This window comes from Hipposideros armiger, unplaced genomic scaffold, assembly GCF_001890085.2.
Source record: "Hipposideros armiger isolate ML-2016 unplaced genomic scaffold, ASM189008v1 scaffold_316, whole genome shotgun sequence".
Classification (NCBI taxonomy): Eukaryota; Metazoa; Chordata; class Mammalia; order Chiroptera; family Hipposideridae; genus Hipposideros; species Hipposideros armiger.
The window spans coordinates 1,042,566-1,067,795 of NW_017731666.1; the positions used below are offsets into that span (position 1 = coordinate 1,042,566).

The 25,230-nt window shown below is 54.3% G+C and overlaps 3 protein-coding genes across 3 annotated transcripts in view; 1 reads left to right on the top strand and 2 right to left on the bottom strand.

The window, feature by feature from the left end:
* The window catches only part of DNAJC11 (DnaJ heat shock protein family (Hsp40) member C11), a 62,520-nt gene extending 55,210 nt beyond the window's left edge, over window positions 1–7,310 (top strand). The window contains exons 11-16 of the mRNA XM_019660392.1: window positions 2,642–2,797; window positions 3,853–3,922; window positions 4,438–4,495; window positions 4,606–4,748; window positions 5,428–5,557; window positions 5,950–7,310. Coding sequence (XP_019515937.1) covers window positions 2,642–2,797; window positions 3,853–3,922; window positions 4,438–4,495; window positions 4,606–4,748; window positions 5,428–5,557; window positions 5,950–5,975 — 583 coding nt within the window. The 3' untranslated portion in view covers window positions 5,976–7,310. The remainder of the gene's footprint in view (window positions 1–2,641; window positions 2,798–3,852; window positions 3,923–4,437; window positions 4,496–4,605; window positions 4,749–5,427; window positions 5,558–5,949) is intronic.
* Window positions 7,311–7,646: 336 nt separating this feature from the next.
* Window positions 7,647–15,140, bottom strand: THAP3 (THAP domain containing 3). The gene is made up of 5 exons (XM_019660393.1): window positions 15,009–15,140; window positions 11,785–11,977; window positions 9,133–9,189; window positions 8,657–8,761; window positions 7,647–8,362 (listed from the first exon to the last, which is right to left on the bottom strand). Exons 1-5 carry the CDS (start codon window positions 15,080–15,082, stop codon window positions 8,102–8,104), a joined length of 690 nt encoding a protein of 229 aa, XP_019515938.1. The 5' UTR covers window positions 15,083–15,140; the 3' UTR covers window positions 7,647–8,101.
* A 797-nt stretch (window positions 15,141–15,937) lies between these two features.
* On the bottom strand, window positions 15,938–23,727 carry PHF13 (PHD finger protein 13). Its single transcript, XM_019660356.1, has 4 exons — window positions 23,375–23,727; window positions 20,975–21,076; window positions 19,193–19,727; window positions 15,938–18,524 (listed from the first exon to the last, which is right to left on the bottom strand). The coding sequence occupies exons 1-4, from the start codon at window positions 23,411–23,413 to the stop codon at window positions 18,298–18,300; spliced, it is 903 nt and encodes a 300-aa protein (XP_019515901.1). The 5' UTR covers window positions 23,414–23,727; the 3' UTR covers window positions 15,938–18,297.
* Between the last annotated feature and the right edge of the window lie 1,503 nt (window positions 23,728–25,230).

Sequence of the window (25,230 nt, forward strand, 5' to 3'; positions counted from 1 at the left end):
ATTGGATTTTTGGTTTCTTCTTTTTTTACTTTTGAGGTTTCTTCTTTTTTTTACTTCTGAGTGTTCTTTATCAATTCTGGAGTTGCTTTTATTATTGAAGGCTATTGTCAGTGGATATAGAATTCAGGGTTAATGGGGTTTTTTGTCACAATTTAAAGATGATGTTCTCTGTCTTTGGCCTCCATTGTTTCTGATGACAAGTCACTGGTCATTTGAATCATTATTCCCCTGCATTAATGTGTCTTTTTTTTTTTTTTTGTCTTTATTTCTAGCCATTTTTTGCATTGTACCTAGATGTGGTTTTGTTGTATTTATGCTACTTGGGGTTTGCTAAACTTCTTGCATCTGTAAATTTATGTCCTACATCAAATTTGGTATTTTTAAGCCATTAGTCTTCAAATATGTGTTCCTGCCTTATTCTCCCTCTCCTTTCTGGGACGCTCATTACTTACATGTAAACCTCTTGATGTTTTCCCACTGGTTTCTGAGGCTCTGGCCATGTGTCTTCAATCCTTTTTCTCTCTGTTCTACATACTGCATAATTTCGGTTGATCTCGCTACAAGTTCACTGACTGTTCTCTCATCTCCTTGCTGTTAAGCCCACCCAGTGAATATTAGATGTCTTTGACCATAAGTTAAAATTGCTGCATTAAAATCCTTACCTGCTGGTGCCAGCATCTGGGTCGTGTGGGGTTGGTCTCTGTTATCTTTTTTCATTTTATCCAGGTATATAGAGTAGTTTGTATCGTATCCTGGGTGTTGTGGGTGATACGTTGTTGAGACTCTGTATTCTACTATGTTTCTCCAAAAACTGTTAACTTTACCTTTTAGAAGGTAGTTAGAAGTCAGACTGCAAGCTCCGGTTCACCTGTGTGGCAGCAGCCAAAACACATCACAATTATTGTCCCTTTAGCTGGGCCACTGATCGACAAGAGACCAGCTGGAGATGTGTGCCACATTTGTACACAAGACTCGGGGCTTCCCCAGCACTCTTTCGTTTTTGTTCCCTTACTTGTGAGGATCTCCCTCTTCCCAGCTACTCTGGTTGCCCCAAACTCTGAGCTCTGGTGCTTTGATCTAATAGGAACTGCGGAGCCCAGTGTTAGCTTTCCAGTGTTAGCAGTCCAGGCTGTGCAGACTGAGATTTGCCCTCAGGCTAAAGGCTGTTTACAAAAACTAAAATACCCGGGAAACCAGCAGTTCCATTCTTCTGATTTTCAGCCCTCCTTTCCTATCTGCCTGCCTGTAGTTCCTACCCAGTACCTGAAAGTCTTTGTTTGTTATATGTGGTCTAGAGTTTACCTTTGTTACCTGTGGGGTGATTGGTCCAGTAGGAGCTGCTCAGCCATTACTAGAAGCAGAACCTCCTTAATTGGCTCACTTTGGAAATCTTCACACACATTTTTTTTTTTAATTGGGGAATTGGGGGATGGGAACAGTGCTGGGGAATTGAGGGAAAGGGAACAGACAAGTTGCTGTTGTTTTGTTCTTCAGTCTAGTTGTGGAGGACGTTGCTTCACTGGCCCAAGTTGGCACCATCATTGCGCTCTTCCCGGGCGAGGCAGATCAGTCGCCGGCTTCTGGACAGCCGCTCACGCTGGCTGCTGGCTACACACGGTAGCCCATGGCAACCCACTGCAACAGGGGCTGCAGCCTATGCCGTCGCCGGGGACTCACAGCAGCCCAGCTCCAGGTTGAGCTGTTGTTCAGCATCTTAGCTGTGGAGGGCAGTGTCACTGGCTCTCATATGTGGGCTCTGAACTGGGGCCCTCTGGTGTCCCAAGCTGTTGCCTTACAACCGATTCCAAGACCACCCCCTCTGCATTAGCCTCTAACCCTATTAGTCTTGAGGGAGTGTCTCGGTATGACTGAGGCCGGGAAGCTCTCTCTCTGGGGGGTGTCTCAGGTGTGACTGGGACCTGATGGAATGATAATAGTTATCTGCCCTGGGAGGACACAGTAACAAGGTGTCCTGGGGCTATGTGGCTGATGTGTGAAGGCATAGCATTTGTTGGAACACAATGGGATATGTTAATGGAAAAAGGCCTTAAGGCACACAAAGTCACACACGGTTGCTAATTGACAGCAGTTTTACTTCTTTGAAAATTCTCAATAAAAGCCATGGGATTCGATTTAGGGCTCAGTCTTCTCTGGCTGAGTCCCTTGGTCTCCTCTTATCTTACTTCTGTCTCTTATTCAATCTGCGTTGCTCCTCTTGCCCTTGCCACACAGGACGTGACACCAAGCCAGTTCTTAACCATCGCGCCACTCGGCCGGCCCTTCACACACTTCTTTTGACCAGAGAAATGGAGGGCTGGGACATGCCTCTGTCTCCAGGACACCTGGAGGAGTGTCCACTCTTTTCTACTATGGCCACATTGCTCTGGTCAGCATCAGTCTGTTGCTTTGCTCTTGAGGTCAGCAAGTACTGGGACCTTTCTTCTGTCACATACATCAACTCCAGCGGCTAAACTTTGGGAAGGGGACCAGAAACGGGGAGCGGGCTACAGACAAGCCACCTCCGGGCCTCCTCCTCCCTGGTGGTGTGTGTGTCTCGAGGGCTCTCCTCCTGTGGCTGAGACGCCCACTGCCCTTTCCTGGAAACCTGGTTCATCTTGGATGTTTCGTTTTGTGTTCTCAGGTTAAACAGAGCCAGTCAGACTTACTTCTTCCCCATCCACCTGACGGACCAGCTCCTTCCCAGCGCTGTGTTCTACGCCACCGTGGGGCCGCTCGTCGCCTACTTCGCCATGCACCGTCTGGTCATCAAACCGTACCTCAGGGCTCAGAAGGAGAAGTGAGTTTAAAACCTGTCGCCGGACGTCACCAAACAGCTCTGTGCCTCAGTGTCCTTGTCTTTCAATTGGAGAGGATGATAATAGAACCTACCCCATAGGATGATTAGGAAAATCAAATTAATTAATACATGTAAAATGCTGAGCGCGGTAGCGGTGTCTGGCCTGCAGCAAGTACTCAGTAAGTGTCCACTGTGTATCATCGTTCTGTAGCACTGCTGCTGTTGTCCTTTTTTGCCATTTACTCCTGCTTTCCGAAAGGATTAGAGTTAGCTTACCAAATTGTTGAGAGACTTTAAACCACAAGAAATAAGAAGTTGTCCCTTTTCTCATTCTGACCATTTCTTTTCCTGGCACTGAATTCAAGAGGAAAGGGTTCTGAGTTCTTACATGAGGGGCATGCACTAAATAGTCTAAGGTGTCACCTAAAGAAATGTCATTTATTTTGCAGTTTTTTGTAGATAAACCATTAAGGCATAACATCACGTCTGAGAGGTGGTTTAGATTCCTTACTTTATGGTGATGGTATTTCATAAATCACTGAGCTTAGGGAATCTGGCGGGAGGGACCGAATCTCCTCTTCAAGGCCTCTCTGGCCTTTGACTCGGCAGAGTACACGGTCCTAATTCCCCAGGATGCTCGAGGCTTGAAACAGAGGATGTGATGTGTCACGTCTCTGATGGGACAGGTGTGTGGTGCGTCGTCCCTCCCAAAGGGTTTATATAATAATCCCAGAAGATGGGTGGCATCTCCTGTGATTCTCACCTTCTCCTCTGACCTCCTGCTTCCTGACATTCCTGCCAGCTGCGGGCCTCTTTCCAAAGGGCCTGGCAGTGGGTTTCCCACACGCTGTGGTGAGGAGGTGGGGGAGAGCCATCCAGGGACAACGGGAAATTTGCACAGGCCTGCGACAAGCAGATTTGCTTGAGATTGTCTTGGAAATATTTCTTAATGTTCTAGAACTAGGAATGCAGTAAGACCACAGACTGTTTGCTGGGCGCAGGCCCCGGAGGAGTAACCCCACGCTGATGTGTGGCTTGTGTTTTTCTCACATAAGGGAATTGGAAAAGCACAGGGAAAGCGCAGCCACTGGCATTCTGCAGAAGAAACAGGAGGCAGAAGCTGCTGTAAGTGCTGCGTGAGCGTCCGCCCCGGAAGCCCTCTTGCTCTGCGTGGATCCAAGTGCCCCACACTGTCGTGCAGAACAGACCGCAGTGCCCCCGCTTTTCTAGTCCACGGTTCCTAACGGGGACTAGTTCACACTACACACCGGTCCCCAGGGTCCAGGGCTCAGGCTTTTCTTCCCTGACAGCTGCGCTGGTCATTCTAGCGTTTCCGTGGCCGATGGGATGCAGTACTGGGGGCTTCGGTCCTTGTCCTAAAGATGAGACCCATTACCTTCAGAAGGCATTACAAGGTTTCGTATAAAGTGGTGCTATTGTCCCCCTTTGCTTCCCTTTGAGTGAGTTGTTTTTATGCGACGTAAGATAACAGCGATACCCAGGATAAAGGACGGGGGCACTGTCGGGTTCTTTGTGGACAGGGGAAGGGCTGAAAGACACCGGGCACATGGCCGTGGCTCCGAGCAGACACGGAGCCCAGTGAGGGAGGGCCCTGACGGCGGCTACCTTGTTCTTCGCAGGTTCGGTTGATGCAGGAATCTGTCCGAAGGATAATTGAGGCAGAGGAGTCCAGAATGGGTGAGAGGGCATGGCCTCGGGATGGGTGGGCGTGGGGGGGTTCAAAGGAGCACGCTGGCCCTGAGTCCAGCTGTGTGGGCCCGCCCTGCTCTGACTGCGTCTGTCCTCAGGGCTCATCATTGTCAACGCCTGGTATGGGAAGTTTGTCAATGACAAGAGCAAGAAGAGCGAGAAGGTGAAGGTGATTGACGTGACAGTGCCCCTGCAGTGCCTGGTGAAGGACTCAAAGCTCATCCTCACAGAGGCCTCCAAGGTACACTGTCATGTGCCCATGGGATTCAGACAGAAAAGGACTCTGGGGACTGGGGACAGCTGGCCCTTGGAATGGCCAGATCATCGCAGTGGAGTCCTTTAATGTTGCTGGCATGCACTGTGCGGGTTGCTACCCAGCACCCAAGTTACATCCATGTGGGAGCTATTTACTTCACTCACCCAGCAAGTATTTATTAAGCACCTACCTACTATGTGCCAGGCACCGCAGCAGCAGACAAAACATACATCCTGCCTTCGTAGAGCTTACATGCTGCTTCTTCCTTGCCTTGTTCCAGAAGGACTGTGAGGTCACCTGTAGCGCATCTGAGGCTCACGCTGGAGCCTGGGGCTGATAAAGGCAAATTCAAGTGCACGTTGGCTACTCAGGGCACAGACCTGGCTGCCTGATGAAGTCTTCTAGAACCCCATGGGGTGGAGCTCCTGTGAAGACAGGTGTATTTAGAGTGGGAGGAGGGGCCTATATTGAGAGGGAAGTCTGGGTCTAAATAGGCAACTCTTTTGAATTTGCATTTCTTTTTCCTCAAGCTGCAAAGTTTGCATCTTTGGAGGGCAGCTTCTGAAGGAAAGTCGAGGCCCTTTTCCACTGCACCTGCAGATGGCAGCAGACAGTGGTCCTGCTGGGTGTAAACGGGACTCGACTCGGAATGTGTTTGTTGCAGGCTGGGCTGCCCGGGTTCTATGACCCCTGTGTGGGTGAAGAGAAGAACCTGAAAGTGCTTTACCAGTTCCGAGGTGTCCTCCATCAGGTGATGGCACTGGACAGTGAGGCGCTTAGGATACCAAAGCAGTGTGAGTAGCTGCTCCTCTGACGTCACCTGCCCTGTGCAGACCAGGAGGGGTGCTCAGCCACGTCCGGGACCCGGGACGTCAGAGTGTGCGGCGACAACCACCTTCCCTCTGTTACGGCCTGATCCCAGGCGGGCTTGGGCATCGTGACTCACTCAGGGCCCTGATGTGCTGACCGTAGGGGCTGCCAGCCTGTCCCCGGGGGAACTAGAGGAACTCTTTGCTTGGAACTGCAGCTCGGGTGGCTGGGTGTGAAACCAGCGCAGCTGCTCCTTGCCCTTCCAGAACCATCTGTCAGCCTAGCAGCCTCTGGTCTACTGAACCCCTAAGTGGAAGAAAGAGGGCGTGGAAACAGCTGCCCCTGACAGATAAACTGTTTGCCTTTTCTTTTACAGCTCACAGGATTGATACAGATGGATAAACTGCTGGAGGAACCAGATTAAAAGAAGCTGCAAAAAGCCTTTTCCTGGGAGTCTACAAATTTGGAAGCAGGGAAAAACCCAGACATCAGATGTGTTTATTTTATATTATTCCTGTAGAAGGTGGTACTGTACCAATTATGTGAAGGGACACACAGACACCCCACTCTCACGGGTGCTGTGGGTAGCGCTGAGGCAGCCCCACCCGGACCAGAACCGCAGCACAGCCATGTCTGTTTCCCCAAGGATCATGTCCCTGGAGGAAGGGCCCTGGGCCCGGACGCCCCCGGGTGCCTCCAGGTTCTTCAGCACGAGCTGGCTGCAGCCACAGTACTTCTCGGTCTGTCTTGAGGTCGTTAGGGAACGTCCTGCCCGCACACCCAGAACTGTGAACTGCTTTGCCCAGAATCCACACTGACCATGGAAAGGAAGGAAGGTGTTCCCAGGACAGAGGTCTCCAGTCAAGAGAGGGTCTGTCCAATCAGCTTCCCAAGAACCACCTTTTCCTGCTGAAGTAGGAATCTGGAGAGGATTGTGTGGGTTTATAAATCTGCTTTTTATCTCAGAACAAATGGTTTTGGAAATTAGTCTCTTTTTTCCCTCCCAGAACTTCTCGAATCATTCCACTGGCACCTGGCTTGGGACAGTGGTGTAACTCGCCATCCCTGTCACAGGCCACGTCCTTCCAGGAGCACCCCCCCACACATCCTCGTGGGGAGAGGCCAACGTCCCTCTCACCTGCCCCACGCAGCTCTGCCAGCCTCAGAGCCAAATCGTTAGTGCTGGGAGCGCCGAGGCCGGCAGGTGGCGCTGCTGCTCCCCACACCTGCCAGGTCAGCTCCCGCCCCACAAGGGACTCCTTTTTGGGTGCCTGCTCCCAGGACCCTCTTCCTCCGCTGGCCTCTGCTGGATGCAGACTATTCTGGGAGCCAGGAGACTTCCCCACAGCCTGGTCTCTTAACTGCAGTCCAGTCACCCAGTGAGCAGAGGCCCTGGTTGGTGCTGGCTCCCACAGGCCCTGCAGCTACTGCGACAATCAGGCCTCACTCCCGACGTTGGTACCAGTGTAATCGCTCATGACCTTCCTCCAGTTTAAAAAAAAACACTTCAGGTTGTCCAATCCTGTAATATTTAGCTCCAGTTTTAAAAAGTTTTTTTGAGCTGCTGCTCCGAATGTGAATCGTGCAATAGTCAATGCGATTAGTGAGTCTGACTTCGGACACAGCCATGCTCCCTCGGCGGCAGGTGGCTCTTCTGGGCACCGATTCCCTCTCATTCTGCTTGAATTGGACTGTACAGAAGGCACTCTTACCGCAATAAACCTTGCCTGAAAGCTGGGGATAGTGTTTCAGTGCATCTGTATGTTCATTATTAGCAGAGAGCAACAGAAGGGCAGCGCCCCCCAGGGCCTCGTCCCATCCCTTACTCTTCTGTTTAAACCACATTTTAACTTGAAGCTGTGGTTCTGTATTCTACATGAGACACGTGCCTGAGAAATAATCGAGTCCAGAGCTAGGAAATCTCAAGACTAGAATTCTTGTTTTTCCTTTTTATCTAAAGTCACCTTTTTGTAGTCAAAGGTGGTCAAGCCCTGACCGCTCAGCAGCAGCAAAGCACATGGGACAGAACCTGGAATCAGTGCTTGTTTTTAAGTAAAGGCGGGAACCCGGGCGTGCAGGAAGACACTTTTATTACTTTGCTCGCTCAAAGGAGGCCTGTCTCGGCCACGGGGAGAGCCGGCTGTCCAGGCGCATTACAGTCAGTCCTCATGCCCTCTCATGCGGGGGTGGGAGTGACCCACGCACTAGGTGCTTCCCTAGACCCAGCTGCCCCATAAGGAAACAGGCTGCCGCCCCACGGCAGCAGTGTCTGCCACTCTGACTCGGGACAGCTCCTCATGCTGTGCTTCCAAGGACACTCGCCTAGCTTGTGCTGAAAGGACAGCTGGGGCTGTCACCTCCTGGAGAACCAAGTTTGTCATGCTTACAGCCCTACCCCCTCCCAGCCTGATGCGACCTTGGGCTCCTCACCAGGCGCCCTGGCCTGGCATGCCTCACTGCCACTCAGTGTCAGCGGCAGGACTGAAAGGTCCTCGTCCCAAGGGCTCCGCTGAGCCCAGCCGCCTGGCTCAGCTCTGCTTCTCAGGCTGCAGCCTGGCCCGGATGCCCGGTGGCCCCGCTCTCTGGGCTCGTAGGCGGCCACACATCCTCTGCATCACCAGCCTCTGGGCCTTCAAGCGCTTCCGAAGCTTTTCATTTTCCTTCAGGGTCAGGAAGAGTTTTTTTTTTAGGGCATTTAAGTCCAAAAGAGCATAGCTGTGATCGGATGGTTGCGGGGGGCTGGCAGGCTGACCAGGGGCCTCAGCTGCTTCCCGTCTCTGTGGCAGGACCTGAGGACACAGGTGAGTGGAAGGTAAGCAGTGTCCAGAGGCAGAAGCCAGGGACCAGTGGCAGAGCTGTTCTGTGGGAGGGGGGTCTGGGAGGAGGGGGCCTGAGGGTCGCTTCCCGCAGCTCTGCTGACATCCAAACCTGCCCAAATCATGCATTATATTGGGAAGGTCTGAGATTGGCCACACCCAATGGTGCTGGTGGTTTGGACACTGGTTTTCTTTTGTTTGAAGCAAAGCCCCTTGTGCTGAGAGCAACCCACCACATGCCCTTTGGTGCCCGGCCAGGCACCTTACCTGTCCTCCCGGACCTCCGGCGCTGGCGGGCAGCTGCAGTGCTGGGAGTGCAGAGTCTGCCTGCCTCCATGGGCCGTGCTCCTGTGCCCCCGCCTCCAGGGCGACCTGGGAACACAGGGCAGAAGCAGGCAGCTGAGCCACAGACACCAGATCCTCCCACAGCTGTTACCTGTCTGTCCCACCAGCAATCCCGTCACTGTCCCGGGGACTGGCAGGAACAGCTAGCCTCCTCCCCAGGCCCAGGACTGGACCCTTAGAAATCAGGCACGAGCTGAACTTGTCACCAACTACCAGTGTGTGGTACTGAACAGGATGGAGGCACGAGAGGCTGCCGCTGTCCCTTTCCTCGGAAAACAGAATCCAAAACCCTAGGCTACGAGGACGGCACGACAAACCCCAGCAGCCAGCCTGGCAGGCATGTGTTGTGCTCAGCCTCCAACTCGCGGCTAAGTCCAGTGGCCGCGGTACAGACTCACCTTCTCCTCAGAGTCGGCGTTTCCACCCTCGCCAGCCGGGTCTGTGTCCTTCACCAGCTGCAAGAGACATGGAGCTGCTGTGGACGGCCCAAATTTCGGCTCAATCGGGGTGCAAGTAAGAGATCTGTACCCCGGAGAGCCCCACACCGGGCGCCAGGCCTCGTGCTTCTGCCCCAGTGCTCAGCCCCATGTGTGTGCAATTAAACTGGGCCCTGAAACCCAGCCCAGATCAACTCCCCACCCATTGGTGCTCTTCTTTCTCCCAAGATGTGCCCAAATCTTGGGCCAGTGGCCCGTGAATAGGTCCCTATGAAGCTAGGAACCTAATTTGTGTCACCCCAGGGACTGGCATTCTTCTAACTGCATAGTAGGTGACTCAAATTTTGCTCAACGAGTAGAAGCCACATGGTAGAAAACATCCAATTCAGAGCCTGCAGTCTCCAGGTGTCCACAAGCTGAGCCAGAGCCACAGGCCAGAACCAGCTTCTCCCTGCCCCCAGGCACTAAGGAGCAAGTCACAAATGTCCCCCCCCCCAGTTGTAAACTGCAATCTCTTCCAGGACAAAGTGACCAAACTGTACTCTCTTAATGAACATGCTTGGAGGTGGCTGAGGGTGGGGAGTTGCTAACCAGTGAGCATAAAGATTCAGTTAAGCCCAACAATGACCTTCGAGAGCCCTGCGTACATCACACCTGCACATCACAACACTGTACCGTACACTTAAAAAGTTTGAGGGTACGGCCGGCCGAGTGGTGCACTAGTTAGGAGTTGGCTTGGGACGCCAGCTCTGAGCAGCAGGGCCCCGGTTCGGATCCCACGTGAGGGCCAGTGACGCTGCGCCCTCTACAGCTAAGATGGTGAACAACAGCTCGACCTGGAGCTGGGCTGCTGGAGTTGTTGGCAATGGCGTAGGCTGCAGTGAGGCTCCAGTGACCTGCCGTGAGCTACTGTGAGTAGCTGGCAGCCAGCGTGAGCGGCCGTCCAGTGGCCAGCGACTGATTTGCCTCCCCCGGGAAGAGTGCAATGATAATACCAACATGGGTCAGTGAAGCGCCTTCCTTCACAACTAGACTGAATAACAAAAGGACAGCAACTTGTCTGTTCCCCTCCCCCGATTCCCCAATAAAATCTTTAAAAAAAAAAAAGGTTTGAGGGTAGATCTCGTTAAGTGTTCTTACCACAATAAAATAAAATTTTAAATATATACAAAATAAAAATAAAAGTCCTTCCATATTTAAAAAAAACACAAAAACAAATATTAAGCACCTACTTCACGCCTGGCTGTGTTCTGGGATTTGGGAATAAGGCAGTGAAACAAATCCCAGCCCTCACAGAGCTTACGTTGGAGGGGAGACCAAACAAATGAAACAGCAGGGCGGATGCTGGCAGGTCCTAGAAAGCCCAGCGAGGGCGGTGGGGACTGGTCAGGGAGGGCCCTCCTGCAGGAACGTGACCGTGGATGTGGACTTGGAGAAGGGAAGGCCGCCAGCGCGTGGATGTCTGGGGAAGATGGAGGGCAAAGGTGTCAGGCGTGTTAGCTGACAGGTGGCGCCTGCTCTGACACCCTGTGACTCATGGTCTCCACAGGCCGGCTCCCTTTTCTCTCATTTCCAATGAATCCAACTGGCACACGTGTCCATCAGTCTCATGTTGGTTTCACCACTACCAAGTTCAAACAGGTGCCCGCTGTGGGGCCCACTCTCTGGAACTTGGTACACCTTTAAGATTAATGAAATCCATTATCACCCTCATGGCTTCAACATCCAACTATCTGTGAACTCGCTCCTGAGCCAAACCCGCACATCCTCCCCATCAAAACATGTCCACTCGTGTCCCACTGGGAGGACAAATTCATCACAGGACCAAGCTCCTCAGGGAATCAGAAGCCCATTCCCCAGGGGCTCAGCATGCTCTGCTGTCCCTTGCCACCTCCGTCTCAGCCTGCCGGGTCTGCAAAGTCTGTCCACTCAGTCCTGTCTTCACTGCATCCACCTTCAGCTCAGGCCACCATGACTGCACTCACCTGTGATACCGCAGTGGCTTCCGAACCAGCTTCCAGCCAAAGGAGCCTTCCAAAGCCAGGTCCCGCCCCACTGACCTCACCTGAAAGCCACTGCCTGTCCAAGCCTGCCACCATCTGGCCCCTTCTGCCAGCCTCTGCCCACACTGTCCCCACCCTCCCTCCACCTTCATCTTCCTTCTGGGCCCTGAACAGAGCTCTCAGGTGGTGTGTGCGGCACACAGTAGGACCACAATGGTTACCTGCCCAATGGCAGTGGCACAGCCTCTGGCTCCTGAGCCCTGCTGGCTACTAGGAAGAAGACGGGGTCTGAATGCGGCACAGCTGCTGCCGTCCCCCAGCCCGCGGGAGACCCAGCACACATGAACCGCATCAAGGACCCAGCTCTTGCCACACTAGCCCATCGATGCTTCAACGGCATCCAGTTGTGAAGCGCAATTTATTTTTAAAGCGGCTTTAAGTTGCGAATTCCCTAAAACGAAGGTCTTGGCCAGCGGGGTAGGCTGGCCTCCAACCCCGGAGGCTTGACAGCACTGCCCTCACTGCAGGTCTCCGCCTTCACCTCTACTGTCCCTGCAAAAGTCCGCCCCGCCCCTGCCGGCTGTGAAGACAAGGATACAGGTGTGTTCACCTGCGCAGTGTCCTGAAAGGCGAACACAGTGGGCACAGCATTGTGCTTGAGGTTCTTGCGGTTCCCAAAGGCGCTGAAGCACTCAGGGCGGAAGTGCTCCGAGCAGATGACCGTGTGCTGCTTGGGCTCGAAGTTGCCCCGGCCGATATTCAGCACCCACGCCTTCAGCAGCTCGGGCCGGCTGAATGGGAACCTACGGGCAATGGAGGAGACGTGAAGGAAGGTGCAAAGCTGGATTCAACCCTTCAGTCTCCTGGGATTTCCACCTCGCCACAGTGTTGTGCTGGACAACTTGGAAACCCAGTAACCTCACTCTGTGAAACCACATCCCACTTCTGCAGGCTTGTCGTGCTGTTTACGGCATCCAGTAGGAAACACCTGTGAAGGTGGCCAGAGCTGTTTCTGAAGCTACAGTGCCAGGTGAGCCTGTACTCGTCCCCGCGGGAGCCTGCTCTGGGCGCTCCGGGTGTGGACGTAACAGTCCGGCCCTCACGGAGCCACGTTCCAGAACGGGACACACACAGTAAACCGAACAGATGTAGACCGTGTAGGAATGAAGAGTGGGACGTCGTCGGGGAAGGCCACCTGACAGGTGACATTTCAGCAAAGGCTGCAGGACGTGGGAGCACAAGCCATGTGGCTATCAGAATGAAGAGCGAAGGCGCCATGACAGGCGCGTTTGAGGAACGGTCAGAGGCAGGTTGGGCGGAGACCCAGCAAGAGGAGGGTGGGGACTGAAGGGTGTGGGCCTCAGGCAGATGGGAGGGTCCACGGAGGCTCTGGGCAGAGGGCGACGAGAGCCCACCCTGGCTGCCGCAGGAGGGCACATGGTGGCTGGGACCAGGGCATCAGCAGGAGGCGGTAATGAGCGGGCAGGTCTGCGCGTATTTCAAAAGCCACGCACAATGTTTGCCTGTGTTGCCTGTGGGCCATGAGATAAAGCGAAGGAAGGAGTGTCACATATTAAGATGGGAGAGGCTGCAGGAGGGGCAGGTTTGGGGCCTCGGGAGTTCGGTTTGATGTTAGATGTTAAATCTGAGGTGCCTTTTAGATGTCCACATGCTGAAGTGGAGTGGCAGGTGGACACACATGTCTGGAGACAACAATGGGGGTGGGGGCAGGGGACTGTGCCTGCGTAAAGGGTGGGAATGGCCTGGGTGAGATCAGTGCCCTGGGGAGCAAGTGTGGACAGGGACGATACAGGGCCATGGCCCTCGCCCTGCCCCAAAGTGCTCCAACGTCTAGTGTTGGAAATGAGGAGGCGCCAGCAAGGAGACTGACAAGGGCCACTATGACAGAGGAAGAGGCTGAGAGGTGTCCTAGAAGCCAAGTGAGAGTGTCTCAAGGGCTGTGGTCAGTTGTGTCAAATGCTGCAGAGAGGTCAATTCAGACAACGATGGACCACTGCATTTGGCATCGTAAGGGCCACTGGGGACTTGACAGAGCTCTTTTGTTGGGGTGGTGGAGGCAAGAATCCGACTGGAATGAGAAAGAACTGGAAGCCACTGCTCCCCGGGTATATACCCGACTGAAACATAGACATGTGCACCGGAAGAAGATTCATCCCAGGAGAAATGTCTAGCCGTGTGCTTGCAACAGCCAAAACACAAAGGCAGCACCCAAATGCCCTTCGAATCTAGAACAAATCAATCCCAGTGTATGCAGTCGATGGAATATTATGCAGCAATAAAAAGGAATCAACTGCTATTGCATGCAACAAGGATGACTCACAAATGTGGACCCAAAAAAAAAAAAAGAGCCTCTATGGAAAATCACCTCCCAGGGCCATCTGATTGTAAATTCCTAACTGGGCAGGTCATGGTGGGTAGTCACGCCCCAGGCCTGTAACTTCTTTAGTAAAAGGTTTATCTTTGTCTTAATCCAGCCCCGCCCATAGTCTCTGTGCCTCTAGGTTATCCTCTGAAATAAGGAAACCGCCTCAAGAGACCACTTAATCTTAACTATCTTAACTCTCCGGTAATCCAATCCCCACCTTGCTTTCCCCCACCTTCATGTCATCTTCCTGTGTGTTCCCTCCTTCCTTTCAAATGCATAAAAGGCAAAGCTGTCCTTCTCAGAAGCCTTTTTCTCAGCCTGTTGAGATCTTGCTTCCAGGCATTATCCTCTGACTCAATCTTAGAAAATTCTCCACAGGTTTGGAAGTTTCTTAGTCTACACAAACAAAATGGTGACCAAAAGTACACAGTGCATGAAGTAAAGTTCAAAACAGGCCAGAGCAATCACTGTGACAGAAGGCAAGATATGGGTTACCCTTGGGGGTGTGCGAACAGGTTAGGGGTTTCCTGGGGGCTAGTGATGTGCTAATCCACGGAGTCACCCAGGGTGTCCACTGGGTTATTTGGGCTGTGTACTTGTGATTTATGCACTTTTCAATATGCGTGTATATATACTTCAAGGAAAACATTGACTTTGAAAATGGTAATAGGAGGCGAGGAAGTGGAGACGTGAGTGCAGCAGCCTTTCGGGCGGTGCTCTGAAGCGGACAGAAATGGACGGAGGCTGGAACCTTAAAGAAAGTGCGTAGCATTCAGTCGGCTTCTGAAGACTCGCTGTCCTGGGTGGGAACCTGTTCACTGGTGAGGCCCCATCCCGCGCCCGGGCCTGCGGGGAGTGCAGGGACTGACTCCCAACTCTCCGCCATCCTCCCGCAAAGCCAGCGTCCCGACCCACCCCACCCCCGACGCCCTGGAAGTTCTCATCCTCCACTCCATCCTACAGAGGGCTCAGCAGAGGGCCCTGGGCACCGCAAACCCGACAGGCGGCACCACCAGTCATGCATTCAGCAAAGAGTGAACGCCTACTACGTCCCGAGTAACTGCCGAGGGTGCCAGGTGCTGCGGGGGCACTACCTGGGGCGACCTGAGCTCGCATCAGGGCCCGCGGCCCTCCCCGACCGGCTGGCAGGAGGCTGTGCGCCCAGGGGCAGGTTAATCAGCCTCTCCGACCGTCTCCCCATGCACCCAGGCCCGCCGACGAGGCGCAGGTTCCAGGGCCCGTGACCCTGCCTGTCCCCGGGCCGCCGCGCCTCCGCGAAGGGGCTCGGCCGCACTTCCTGCGGCCTCTGCGGCGGCCTGACAGCGACCCTGGCGTCCCCGCCCGGCCCGCCAGGCCTCCGGCTCCGGCGGGGGCCGCGGCCAATTAGCCCGGGGCGAGTCGGGCCCAGCAGCCGGAACCCCGCGAACCCCAGCACCCCCGCCCCTCACCGGTGGAATGTGAGCTGCTTCCTGCGGTTGCTGTAGCGGTTGCAGCATTGCCGCGCCGCGCACGACTTCGGCATCTCCAGACCCCAGGCCCCGGCTGCCCCTAACAAAGATGGCGGCGGGGCCTGCGGAATCCGCAAGGCCAGAGGGCGGGGTTGGCCGCTGAGGCGGGGCCGATGGGCGTGGTCTGTTGGGCGCGGCGGGCCTTGCGGGGAGGGTCAGGGCCAGCGGGCGGGCGGGGCTGCACGAGGGGCGGGACCGCCTAGAGGTGCGGGCGGGCCTGGCTCTGCTCCATTGCCGTCGCCTCGCGCGGTAACTGAGTCGCGTGTCTTCAGGACCCCGGGGTTTCTTTCACCCCAGTTCGCTGAAGCCTGTCGCCCTCACGTCTTTGTTTTGGTGCCCCCCAAACTTACACCGCCAACAACCTTGGACAACTGTTAAACAGAAAGGCTCAACGTCCAACATGGCATTTTCAAGGTGTTAGGTGCTGAAACGTACATTTTGGCTGCCCGAACGTCACTAGAGGTACCAGTTAGTCCCCGGTTAGGCAGACACAGCTGACTGATAAAACAGGCTCAAAAACTGCAGACCCCCAGGTGTAAATGGGCTAAATGTGCGCCCCCAGGAGACTCCAATCCTGCTTACAGCTCAGAGGCTTTTACAAAGCAGATTAGCCACTCACTGGGATTTAAGCTCTTGTACGATTTGATGAAGAAACTGAAAGCTATTCATGTCTAATCATATTGTGGTTTGTTTCTGGAGGATTTACTAGAAAAGTGCATTAAGGGCTGTGGGCATTTTTCACCCTGCTAAACCAAACTCGGACTTTTAACTTCCCAAATCTTGTAGTCAGTCACGGTTTGGGGGAAGTGATGGAGAAGAAACACAATTGTCCTTCAGCACAGAACACACACACCTGAAGCTAGACAACCTCAAAGTAGCAATATCTTTATTTACAAAATATACAGTTTCACAGAAACAGCTTCGCTTTATACACATAAACTTTATAATTACACAGAACCATGTAAACGATGTTAAGTGTCTGGCCTGGCCAAAGCCAATTGGAGGGGCCTACTTTGGGGGTGACATCTTTCCCTCCCCTCATTAGCCACCAACCGGGACTGCCTAGATAGGCCATGCCTAATTTGCATAAAGCTGATTGCAGCTGCCTAGCTCAATCAACATAAAAACCAAGGTGTCTTGACTTCTTAGACACCACCCACAGGGACAGACCTGTTAAAAGAACAAAAAGGAAATGAAGAAACAGAAATTGAGATGAATATCAAAAGCCTTCCAGGAGTCACCAGGCATTGAACCTTCAAAGAGCAACACAGCGACCGACCACCAGCACTGGCAGTTCAAGTTCCACTGTAAAATCACAGATACTTAAATGCACTTTGAAAACTTCGTGGGTTTTTAAAAAAAAAACACAAGAAAATCACCTCGGAACTTTGGCTATTCTCGTGAAGACACTGGACAGGCCATGTCCTGGGGCAGATCTTTGGCAAATTCCTCCCCAACTTTTCCTGCACGTTTGCCCGAGTCAGAGCCAGACAGTTGTCTAGGGAGAAAGTTGCTTCTAAGCCAGCTTTACTATCTCTCTCTCCAGCAGAACTTCTCTCTTGGGGATCTTCACAATAAACTGGGTTTCAGAAACTACTTCTATTTTTGTGTTAGTAAAAGCAACAGAATTAAAAACTAAAAAAAAAAAGCAGTTGGCTGGTCAAGCATGAATGATACTAGGACAAAATACGGGCTCTGATGAACCAATTACGGGCTCTGATGAACCAATTACGGTTCAAACCCTTGGTGCTAGTGAGAATGGGGAGTCCACCTGGTGGCCCTGCACAAGGATACCACATGCAGAAGCCCCCGGCAGGGAAACTGAGGGGGTCTATCCTGCTGTAAACAAATATGACTAACTTGGGTATCTTCCCTTTTCATGCTTTACAAGAAACAATGTTTATGAAAACACACCCGTCGAATTACAAAAAAAATTTTTTGAGAACGAGTGCTTGAACTGCTATGAAGCAATGTCAATTTCGGACAAAGCTGAAGCCCTCCGGCCCTGGGGCCCCAGAACAGCCAGTGTCCCAGGGTACGCTGCCCTGTAGGGCTTCGGGAGCAAATTCCCTGGCTTCTCCCCAGTTGGTCCCGGAGGAGTCTCCCAGTCCAGATCTAAGGAACTCTGCACACATCAATGGTATGTACCTGGAGGTCAATATTACCTATCACTCACCAACTCAAAAAAAACAAAACAAAAAAGACTTCAAGTTCTAACCTTGGCCCGTAGAACCAGTAGGCCAGCCTGTATGAGGGGACACTAAGAATGACCTGTGGGAGAGAACTTCCTCCCACTTTTCCTGCACCCCATTATGTAGAGGAACACCGCTCCCCTGTGATTGCCTAACCTCTATGCTACTACTGGAATAAGGTGAGGGGAAGAGGCGAGGAGGGAACCTAAATACCCCCTCGCTTGAAAACAGCTTGCCTGGAACTCCCAGGCCCCCATATGCCAACTGGAGAGAAAGGGCACCCAGGCAGAAATCTGCCAATACTTTTGGCTATTAACGTGCAAAAAGACAGGTTTTTTACATCGTGCAAAACAGGAAACTGAGTTATGAACATGGCCACCTCAACCCCCCAACCAACCCTTTCCACAGAAAAGGGGCCACATACTGTCCCTTTTAACAAACAGAAGGAAAGCTAGGGCTCGCTAGCTGGCCCACCACCCCCAGGATCCTCTCGGAGGCCAGAGGACTCCAGCAGGCAGCCCCCGGGGACAGAGGCAGCAGTGAGGCAGGGGAGGGGGGCACCACTAAGGGAGGGGCAGCTTTGATGGTTGCTGTACAGAGACTTATGGTAAGACTTACACTCGAGAAAAAGCTTGCACGCATGGCTGTTCGTGAACAGGCCGGGGAAAGTGACTACCTCTCCCCAACACAGCGGAAGTAGGAATAACAGCTAGCACTTGTGCCAATTGGCGGGAGTTTAACAAGACAGCAAGAATTCACAACTACCACGTACCCTCATATTCAGCTGAACCAAACCCACTACACTTGGGTGTTTAGTCCACCTCCACTGCAGAGAACACAGCTCTAGCAGCAGCTTTAGCCAAGGAGGATTTTATTCAGTCACTGGCCATGGACAGTTTATACCTTGGACAGCCTGTCCTTTTGCTTAGGCACCTGAATGGCAGGGGTCTGCCCGCACCAGAGCTGAGAGTTCTGTGTTCAACTAAGAGAGAGGCCAACAAGCCCATTGTCCCTTCTGATTCCTCACTCGCCAGCAGTCAGTCCAGAAATAGCTTCCGGGAGCCCATTCTGGAACGGTTGGAACGGCGGATGTCAAACTTGGAGTCCCGGCACTTTTGGCAGACAAACACTTCCGGAACATTGGACTTCCGGATTTTCGCACAGGACAGGTGAATCCAGGTATGGCACTCGTTACACTCTATCATGGGGCGGCCGGCGAATGGCTTCATGCAGAAGCAGGTGACCAGGTCCCAGGAGTCGTCATCTAGAAGGAGAAAAACGTGTAAGAGGAGGGGAAAAAAAGGTCTCATGACCCCTCTCCATCAGGACCCCTCTCTCCAATGGGACCAAGCAGCTGAGCTGCCGTGAAACCTGATCAACAAATGAAGCTGATTTCAACTTTCACTTAGGGTGCTTCTTCTCCCTACCCCGAAAATGAAGTAAATGGACAACCAAGGGCAGAGAAGTGTGTGTTCCCAGGAATTACCCTGAGATGTGCGCTTAGGTGCTACACTGTTTTTTACGTTTTTGTTTGTTTGTTTTGTTTTTATTGGGTAACAGTGTGTTTTTCCACGATCCCTCAGCTCCAAGTTGAGTAGTTGTTTCATTTTCAATCTAGTTGTGGAGGGCGCAGCTCAGTGGCCCATGTGGGGATCGAACTGGCAACCTTGGTGTTATGAGCCTGCCCTCTAACCAACTGAGCTAACTGGCCGCCACTGGTTTTACGTTTTGGGGTGTGTCTCGCAGTCTCTAGCTGCCACCAGCCACTTCCTAAACAGCTGTGTATCCATCACCTTCTTGCACCTTTCTCCCTAGGCATGCACAGGCACACGCTGGTGTCACTCTACGGAAGGCACTGCTCTGAGACTCCTGCTTCCAATCCTCTCTGCGACCGCCAGCCACCAGCGCGGCCGCCCTTCAGAGACCACTCACCTGAATCCACCATTATGTCCTCATCGTTGCCCGTGCTGTCCTCGTCCCGGAAAACCACCTGCTTTCCCTGTCGGACGATAGTCCGTTTGCCTTCAGTTTTTATTTCTTTGACCTGATCAGGTGACACAGTGGCACAAGAGCCACTGGAAGGAGTGTCGGAGTCCCAGCCCGAGCAGGGGTCGCCAGAGGCCTGGGGGATACCCTGCAGGGTGGGACTCGTGGGGGTCTCGACATATGGATCGGCGGCTTCCAGCTTCAGCAAGCTGCCCATGTACCCCTCCTTCACAGGCACGTCACTGTCCCTTCGCTTCCTCTTCTTCTTCTTCTTCAGCTTGTCGGTCTTCTTTCTGTCCAGCAGGAAGTTACCTGGCTTGGCTCTCTGCAGGAGGGTGGGCTGCAGGTGGCCAAAGCAGCGGTCAGAGACTGGCAAGGGCACCCCGGACGAGATGTCCGTGAAGCCAGTGTCCCAGCCGTCGCTGTCAATGGTACCAGCGGTGCTGTTGGCAGGGCTGGGGCTGCTCCTCAAAGGGAGTTCCTGCAAGGACAGAAGCCAAGGTGGCAGGTTCCGATTATTTCAACCAGCCCCCAGCAACAGGAGCTGACCCAAGCAGAGCTTCCCCAGGCCCCGCTGGCCAGGTCGGGCCTGCAGACGTGCACTCTCATAACCTAAGCTTCCCAGCTCTAATGAGCATTATTCTTTAGGAACGGTGTCGTTCGTACTTGACTGCGACCTTCCAAATAGAATGTGAGCCCAGGAGAGGGGACCTCCTGGCCTCGCTGAACCCTCAGCCCTGTCCCAGAGCCAGGCACTTAATCAATGCTTAGAAACACTGTGAAAGGAGCGAAGACGCCCTCTCAAACCCGCTTATCCTTCCCTGACTGTAAAATCTCCCTCCATTTGTCCTCCCACAGGATGTAGTTTTTAATTAAGTGAATTTAAATGAGTTTTGAGAATTTTCTGACGTTCTATTTTTAAAAACTGGAAGTATCCCAGAATATTGCAGAATCAAAGTAGGTAATCACTGCCCCAAAGCAGGCAGCTAAACTCTATGGTTCCTTCTGACCACTCAAACATTTTATTTGCGAAGAGTAAGCGCCATTCTGCGTGGCACAAAGCAAGCGTGATCCACCTGGATAGCAGTGCAGAGCACAAGCCGATGCTGGGATCTGGCCTCCTACAAATACCACAGTCCTTTCTTGTTAGCCCCTGAAGTTTGAGCACCATGGCGACACTGGTCCACAGCTCTGCCCATTTCTCAGAAAGAAAAAAATCCCTTAAACTACATGGGTCTTAGTTCCATAGTTCCTGCAGATGCTGTAATGTGGTATGTGTCGCAACAGGAGGCTGCTGGCCAGACAGGGCAGTGTGGACTGGACCAACCATCTGGTGGAACTCCAGACTCCCATCACTCGTTAGCCTGTGACCCAGGACAAGGGGTCCGTGCTCGTGTCCTCAGCTTTAAAATGGAGGTGAATAATAATAGCTCTACCTCACAGCATCGTAAGGGCCAAGAATAGCGCCTGGCAATTAAGAACAGGCAGATAGCAGTTATATTCATGCAAACTTCGAAAATTTATTAAATCATTTCTAGACAAGCCTGTGTTTCCTATCAAGAGTTGTAGGAACCACTTCCCAGGCTGGTCTAAGTTTCCAAGAAAGGTTTTTGCCTGGCCATTGTCTTAAGTCCTCTCACACAACCCCTTCTAGACCCACCCCACCGCCTTGTCAATCACTCTGGTTTCACTGCCAGCAAGAAAGGTTTCAAAAGTGCCAAAGATTACCTCCTTTGGATAAGGGATGTAGCCAGCATAGGCCAACACAAAAGTGCAGAATTTGTTGAAATCCTCCACGGTCCTCCGCCTCTTGTAACTGGGGGAGTACTCCTGTTTGTGGGTAAGAAAAGGGCAAGAAAAAGGGGTGTGTTTGACAGAAGACACTCATTGGTAGAATCACAGCAACAAAACTAAGCAAGCTGGAGCTTTTATTTGATAACCCCTCAAAAAGCACACTGCCAGATTTACAAACACTCTAGAAACAAGGTAAGTTCCAGTCAAGAAATAACAGTTTTCAGCAAGCTGAAAGAGGCGGTGTCATGATGTGATGCCAAGAATACTGGGAAACTGGTCAGGAGATAAAAGCTTGTCCAAAAGCCTATTTCTTAGTGTTCCCGTGGCATTTTCTGACATCTATTGTTTCTGCAGGCTTACCAGGAGCTCTAGTAACTACTTTTCTGCTACAGGTTTTCTATTTTGAAAAGAAACTGCTGCTATAGCCGTAAACAAAGCATTTTAAGTGATTTCAAAAGTCAACTGCTTCTTATCCTTCAAAGCTTTCTCAGGCCTGGGACCCTGGAGCTGAAGCTCGCCCGACTAAGCTCACGTCAGCTCCCCAGCTACGGCTAGTGGGGACCCCCCCCTTCCTACCCAGGTCTCCTGCAGAGGCACCGCTCCAACACCCAGGGGGCCAGGCACCCAAACGTCCCCCACTCCGAGGGTAACCCAGAAACATGCCTGCTAGCCTTCCTTGCACACTGAAGATGAAATACTAGAGCTTCTGGCTTATGTGTCCTGTCCCCATTCAATCTAGAAACGCCCTCAACAAGGATGGATTTTCTCCTGAGGAGGGGAGCAGCTCAAGGAGAAAGAGCCTTTATTTGCTAGTGAGCAAGGCAACTGCTAACTTTATTTCGGTTTACTCGACTACCGTATTTACTGAGGTTTCAAGCATCTTATCGCCCACCGAAGCTCCCCCCATCCTTACGTGCTCGGCTAACATTTCCAGAGCCTAGGGACCCAGCGCCCTGCTAGGGTGAAAGCAGGGGGAGAAAGGGGTGGACTCCTCGCGGAGCGGAGCCCAGCGCAGCGCAGCCCTCCCCAGGAAAGGGCCGAAAAAGCGGCGCGGCACCGGCGTGCTGCCTGCAGGTTCCCTTCCAAGGGCGCCACTTATTTTCTCAGCTTCGTTCCAGCAAACCACCTTCTCCCCTCAGCCCTCAGCCTTGGACCCCGAAAGGCACGCAAGTTAGCGGAGCACCAGGCTCAGCGCTCCGGGCGCTGGAGAGATCCTGCCTCCACCCCCGGGGAACGACTGACCGCCCTCCCTCCGGCCGTGGCGGGAGGACCGCAGCCCTCGGCCCTCAAACTCTCGGGGAGAACTTTTATTTCGGCGGCGAACGTGCAGAGGTGGGTCAGGAGCCGGGACGCCGAGTGGAAAGCCGCGGCGCCCTCGGGCGCCGGGCGGGGGGACTTGCACCGCCCCCACCCCGCCGCGCCGCCCCGCCGCCTTTAGGAAAAGCAGATGGCGGTGCGGCCCCCTCCCCGCCCTCCCGCGGAAGCCGCCCCCCGCCGATACTCGGCCCCGGAAGGTGCGGGGCCCATCCCGCGCGGGAGGGGGCGCGAGGAGACGGGCTAGATCGGGGTCCGGGGAGGGCAGGGCTCGCGAACCCCCCGAGGTGTGAGCGCGGCGGGAGGGTGGCACCGCCTCCCGCGGCCGGACCCGCACCCCGGACCTGGCGGGCCTCAGGAGGGGAGAGGGGACTGCGGCGGGGGCGCCGACTGGGAGAACCGAGCGCCGACCCCGGAAGGAGGGGGGAAGGCGGGGCAAGCACGGCCCGCGGGCGGGGGCGGGGGCCCCGGAGGAGCAGGCGAGCTCGCCTCGGGGAGGGGGCTCAACTCGGCCCCTGCAGGGGTGGGGAACCCCGAAGGACAAGGCTCCCCGAAGCCGGAGGGGGCGGAGGCCGCGCGGGAGTCAGGGGGCGGGGCGCGGGCCACTGGGCCCGAGGGATTAGGGGAGCGGGCGGGGGCGCGCGGAGTCGCCGTCCGAGGGGGCCGAGAGCCCCTCCGGGTGGGGGGAGGGGGCTCATCCGAGAAGCGGGAGCGGCGGGCGGCGGCGCTCGGACCGGGCCCCCGGGGGCGGGAGGGGCTGGGGGCGCAGGCAGGTCCTGAGGCTATCGAGGCCCGAGAGGAGTGGGCGCTTACGCCCGCGGAAGGGACACCGAGGCAAGGGCCGGCGGGAAGGACCGGGCGCGGGCCCCAGCGGGGGGCGGGGTTGGGCGCCGGGGTGGGGGCGACGACGGAAAGCTGGGGGAGGGGAGGGTGGCGAGCGAGCGACGGGGGTCCGGCTCCGGGTAGCGCAGGACCGGAGTGGGGGTGGTCAGGGGCGATCCGAGCGCAGCTCTCACTCACCTCAGGGTGGAAGGCGGCGGCGCAGGAGTCGGAGTCCATGTTCGGGGTGGGGGGCGGCGGCGGCTGCGGGAGTGCAGGGGCCGGGATGCGGGCCTCGGGCCGTGAGGCCGCTCGGGGCTGGGGGCTCCGGCGGCCGCGGAGGACCGGGGCGGACCCGGGAGGGGTCGCCTCGGCTGGAGGTGATGGGGGGCTCTGCGTGTCGCGTCCCGGACTCTGTGCTCCCAGGCCGGCGGCTCCAAGGCCGAGCAGAGTTGGCGATGCAGTTCCCGCGGCCGGCGCGGCGGGAGAGTCGCTGCGGGGGGCGGCGGCGGCGGCGAGCGGGAACCCGACCGGCTCCCCGACCTGACGCCCAGTTCGGCTCGTGTCTCGGGAGGGAGGGCGGGAGAGCCGCGAGGGCTGTCGGGAAGTGTAGTCTGAAGGCGACGGGAGCCGACCGAGGGGGGCGGGCGCGGGGCACTGTGGGAATCTTAGTCCCAAGCTTCGCCACTGAGGCGCACAAAGGCCGTCTCGAGGACTCCAACCCCCATAGAGCTCCGCGGCGGCTGCCGGGTCTACGGAGGCGGAGTCTCCGGGACGAGGCCGCCGGCGCGGGGGCTGTGAGGGGGCTCGCGCCGGCTCGGCGGTGGGGGAGGGGCGGCGCGATTGGTCGGGCTGGGGTCGCCCAGGCGGGTGGGGGCGGGGCTGACGGCCTGGGTCGCGGAGCGCGGTGGAGGCCGGCGCCTCCGCTTTCTCCTCTGGGACTAGGGGTTCTTGCCCTTTTGTGGGGTAGGGTCCCCGCGGCCCGGGCGAGAGTGGGGGCGGCGGACGCTGACGTCGCGGCCGCCCCCGGGCTCGGCTCCCCGCGCGTGGGGCCGGGGGAGCGAACTTGTTTTCGCAGCTGTGGGTTTTCTGGCCGGTTCCTGCGTGCCCTGGGGGTCCGGGACGGCGGGACCGAGGCCAAGCCAGGGTTAGGACTTGGCGGAGGCTCTCGTGGTATCTGCAGGATCCGCTTTGAGGTGTCGGGTTACCGCATTTAAAAAACTGCCAGTGTTATCAGTGTTTCAGATGTTTGCTTTAAATTCGATTTTTTTTCCCCCCTCTTTGCCTAACCTTGGGACCGCCCCTGTTTCCTCACCTTAATTATTTCCTGGATATATTCCTCACGGGATTGTAACAGTGGGGTGAGGTAAAAACGTGATAGAGATTTTTGGTCTTGTCATTGACTTTGTTTATTGATATTTGAGGAGTTTGCAGTGTTTAAGTGCTGGACCGCAGAGTACTGGACAACTTTTTGTTGAAGGTTGGTTGACCCTGAACGCACTTAGTTGGAAACACTGCGCTGATAAAATGACCAGGAGGAGGCCTGACGTTCTTTAACATTTTCAATAACCATTTGAAAGAAAAAAAATGTACATGCAAAATGCAGATGATTCAATAACATTCTGTAGCTTCGAACACAAAAACTGTTAAAGAGGGGTGACATAAAATTTTAAATTCAAATCAGAAAACTGACTCTTCGACATACTAAATCAAAATGACTGGAAGAGCCGTAAAAAGATAAGATTATTTCGGAGGGAGTGAATGCTACGTTGGTTAGCTATTGCTATTCAGCTGGTAACAATAATTCTGATGAAAACATTTAGTGGTTAAGGGACTGGGTTTATCTTAGAAATACTTTTCTGAGCCTCAGTTTCCTAAACTATCACATTTTTACCGTAGTACTTTGCCTCAATAAATGTTAGTTTACTGTTGTTATTGTTTGTTGTTGTTATTTCAGCAATATCTTTGCAGATTGGAGGGCTCCCCAGAGATGATAACAAACTGAGGTGCTTTACAAAGCTAGTAAGAGAAAAACAGACATTGCCCTTGACCTGGGG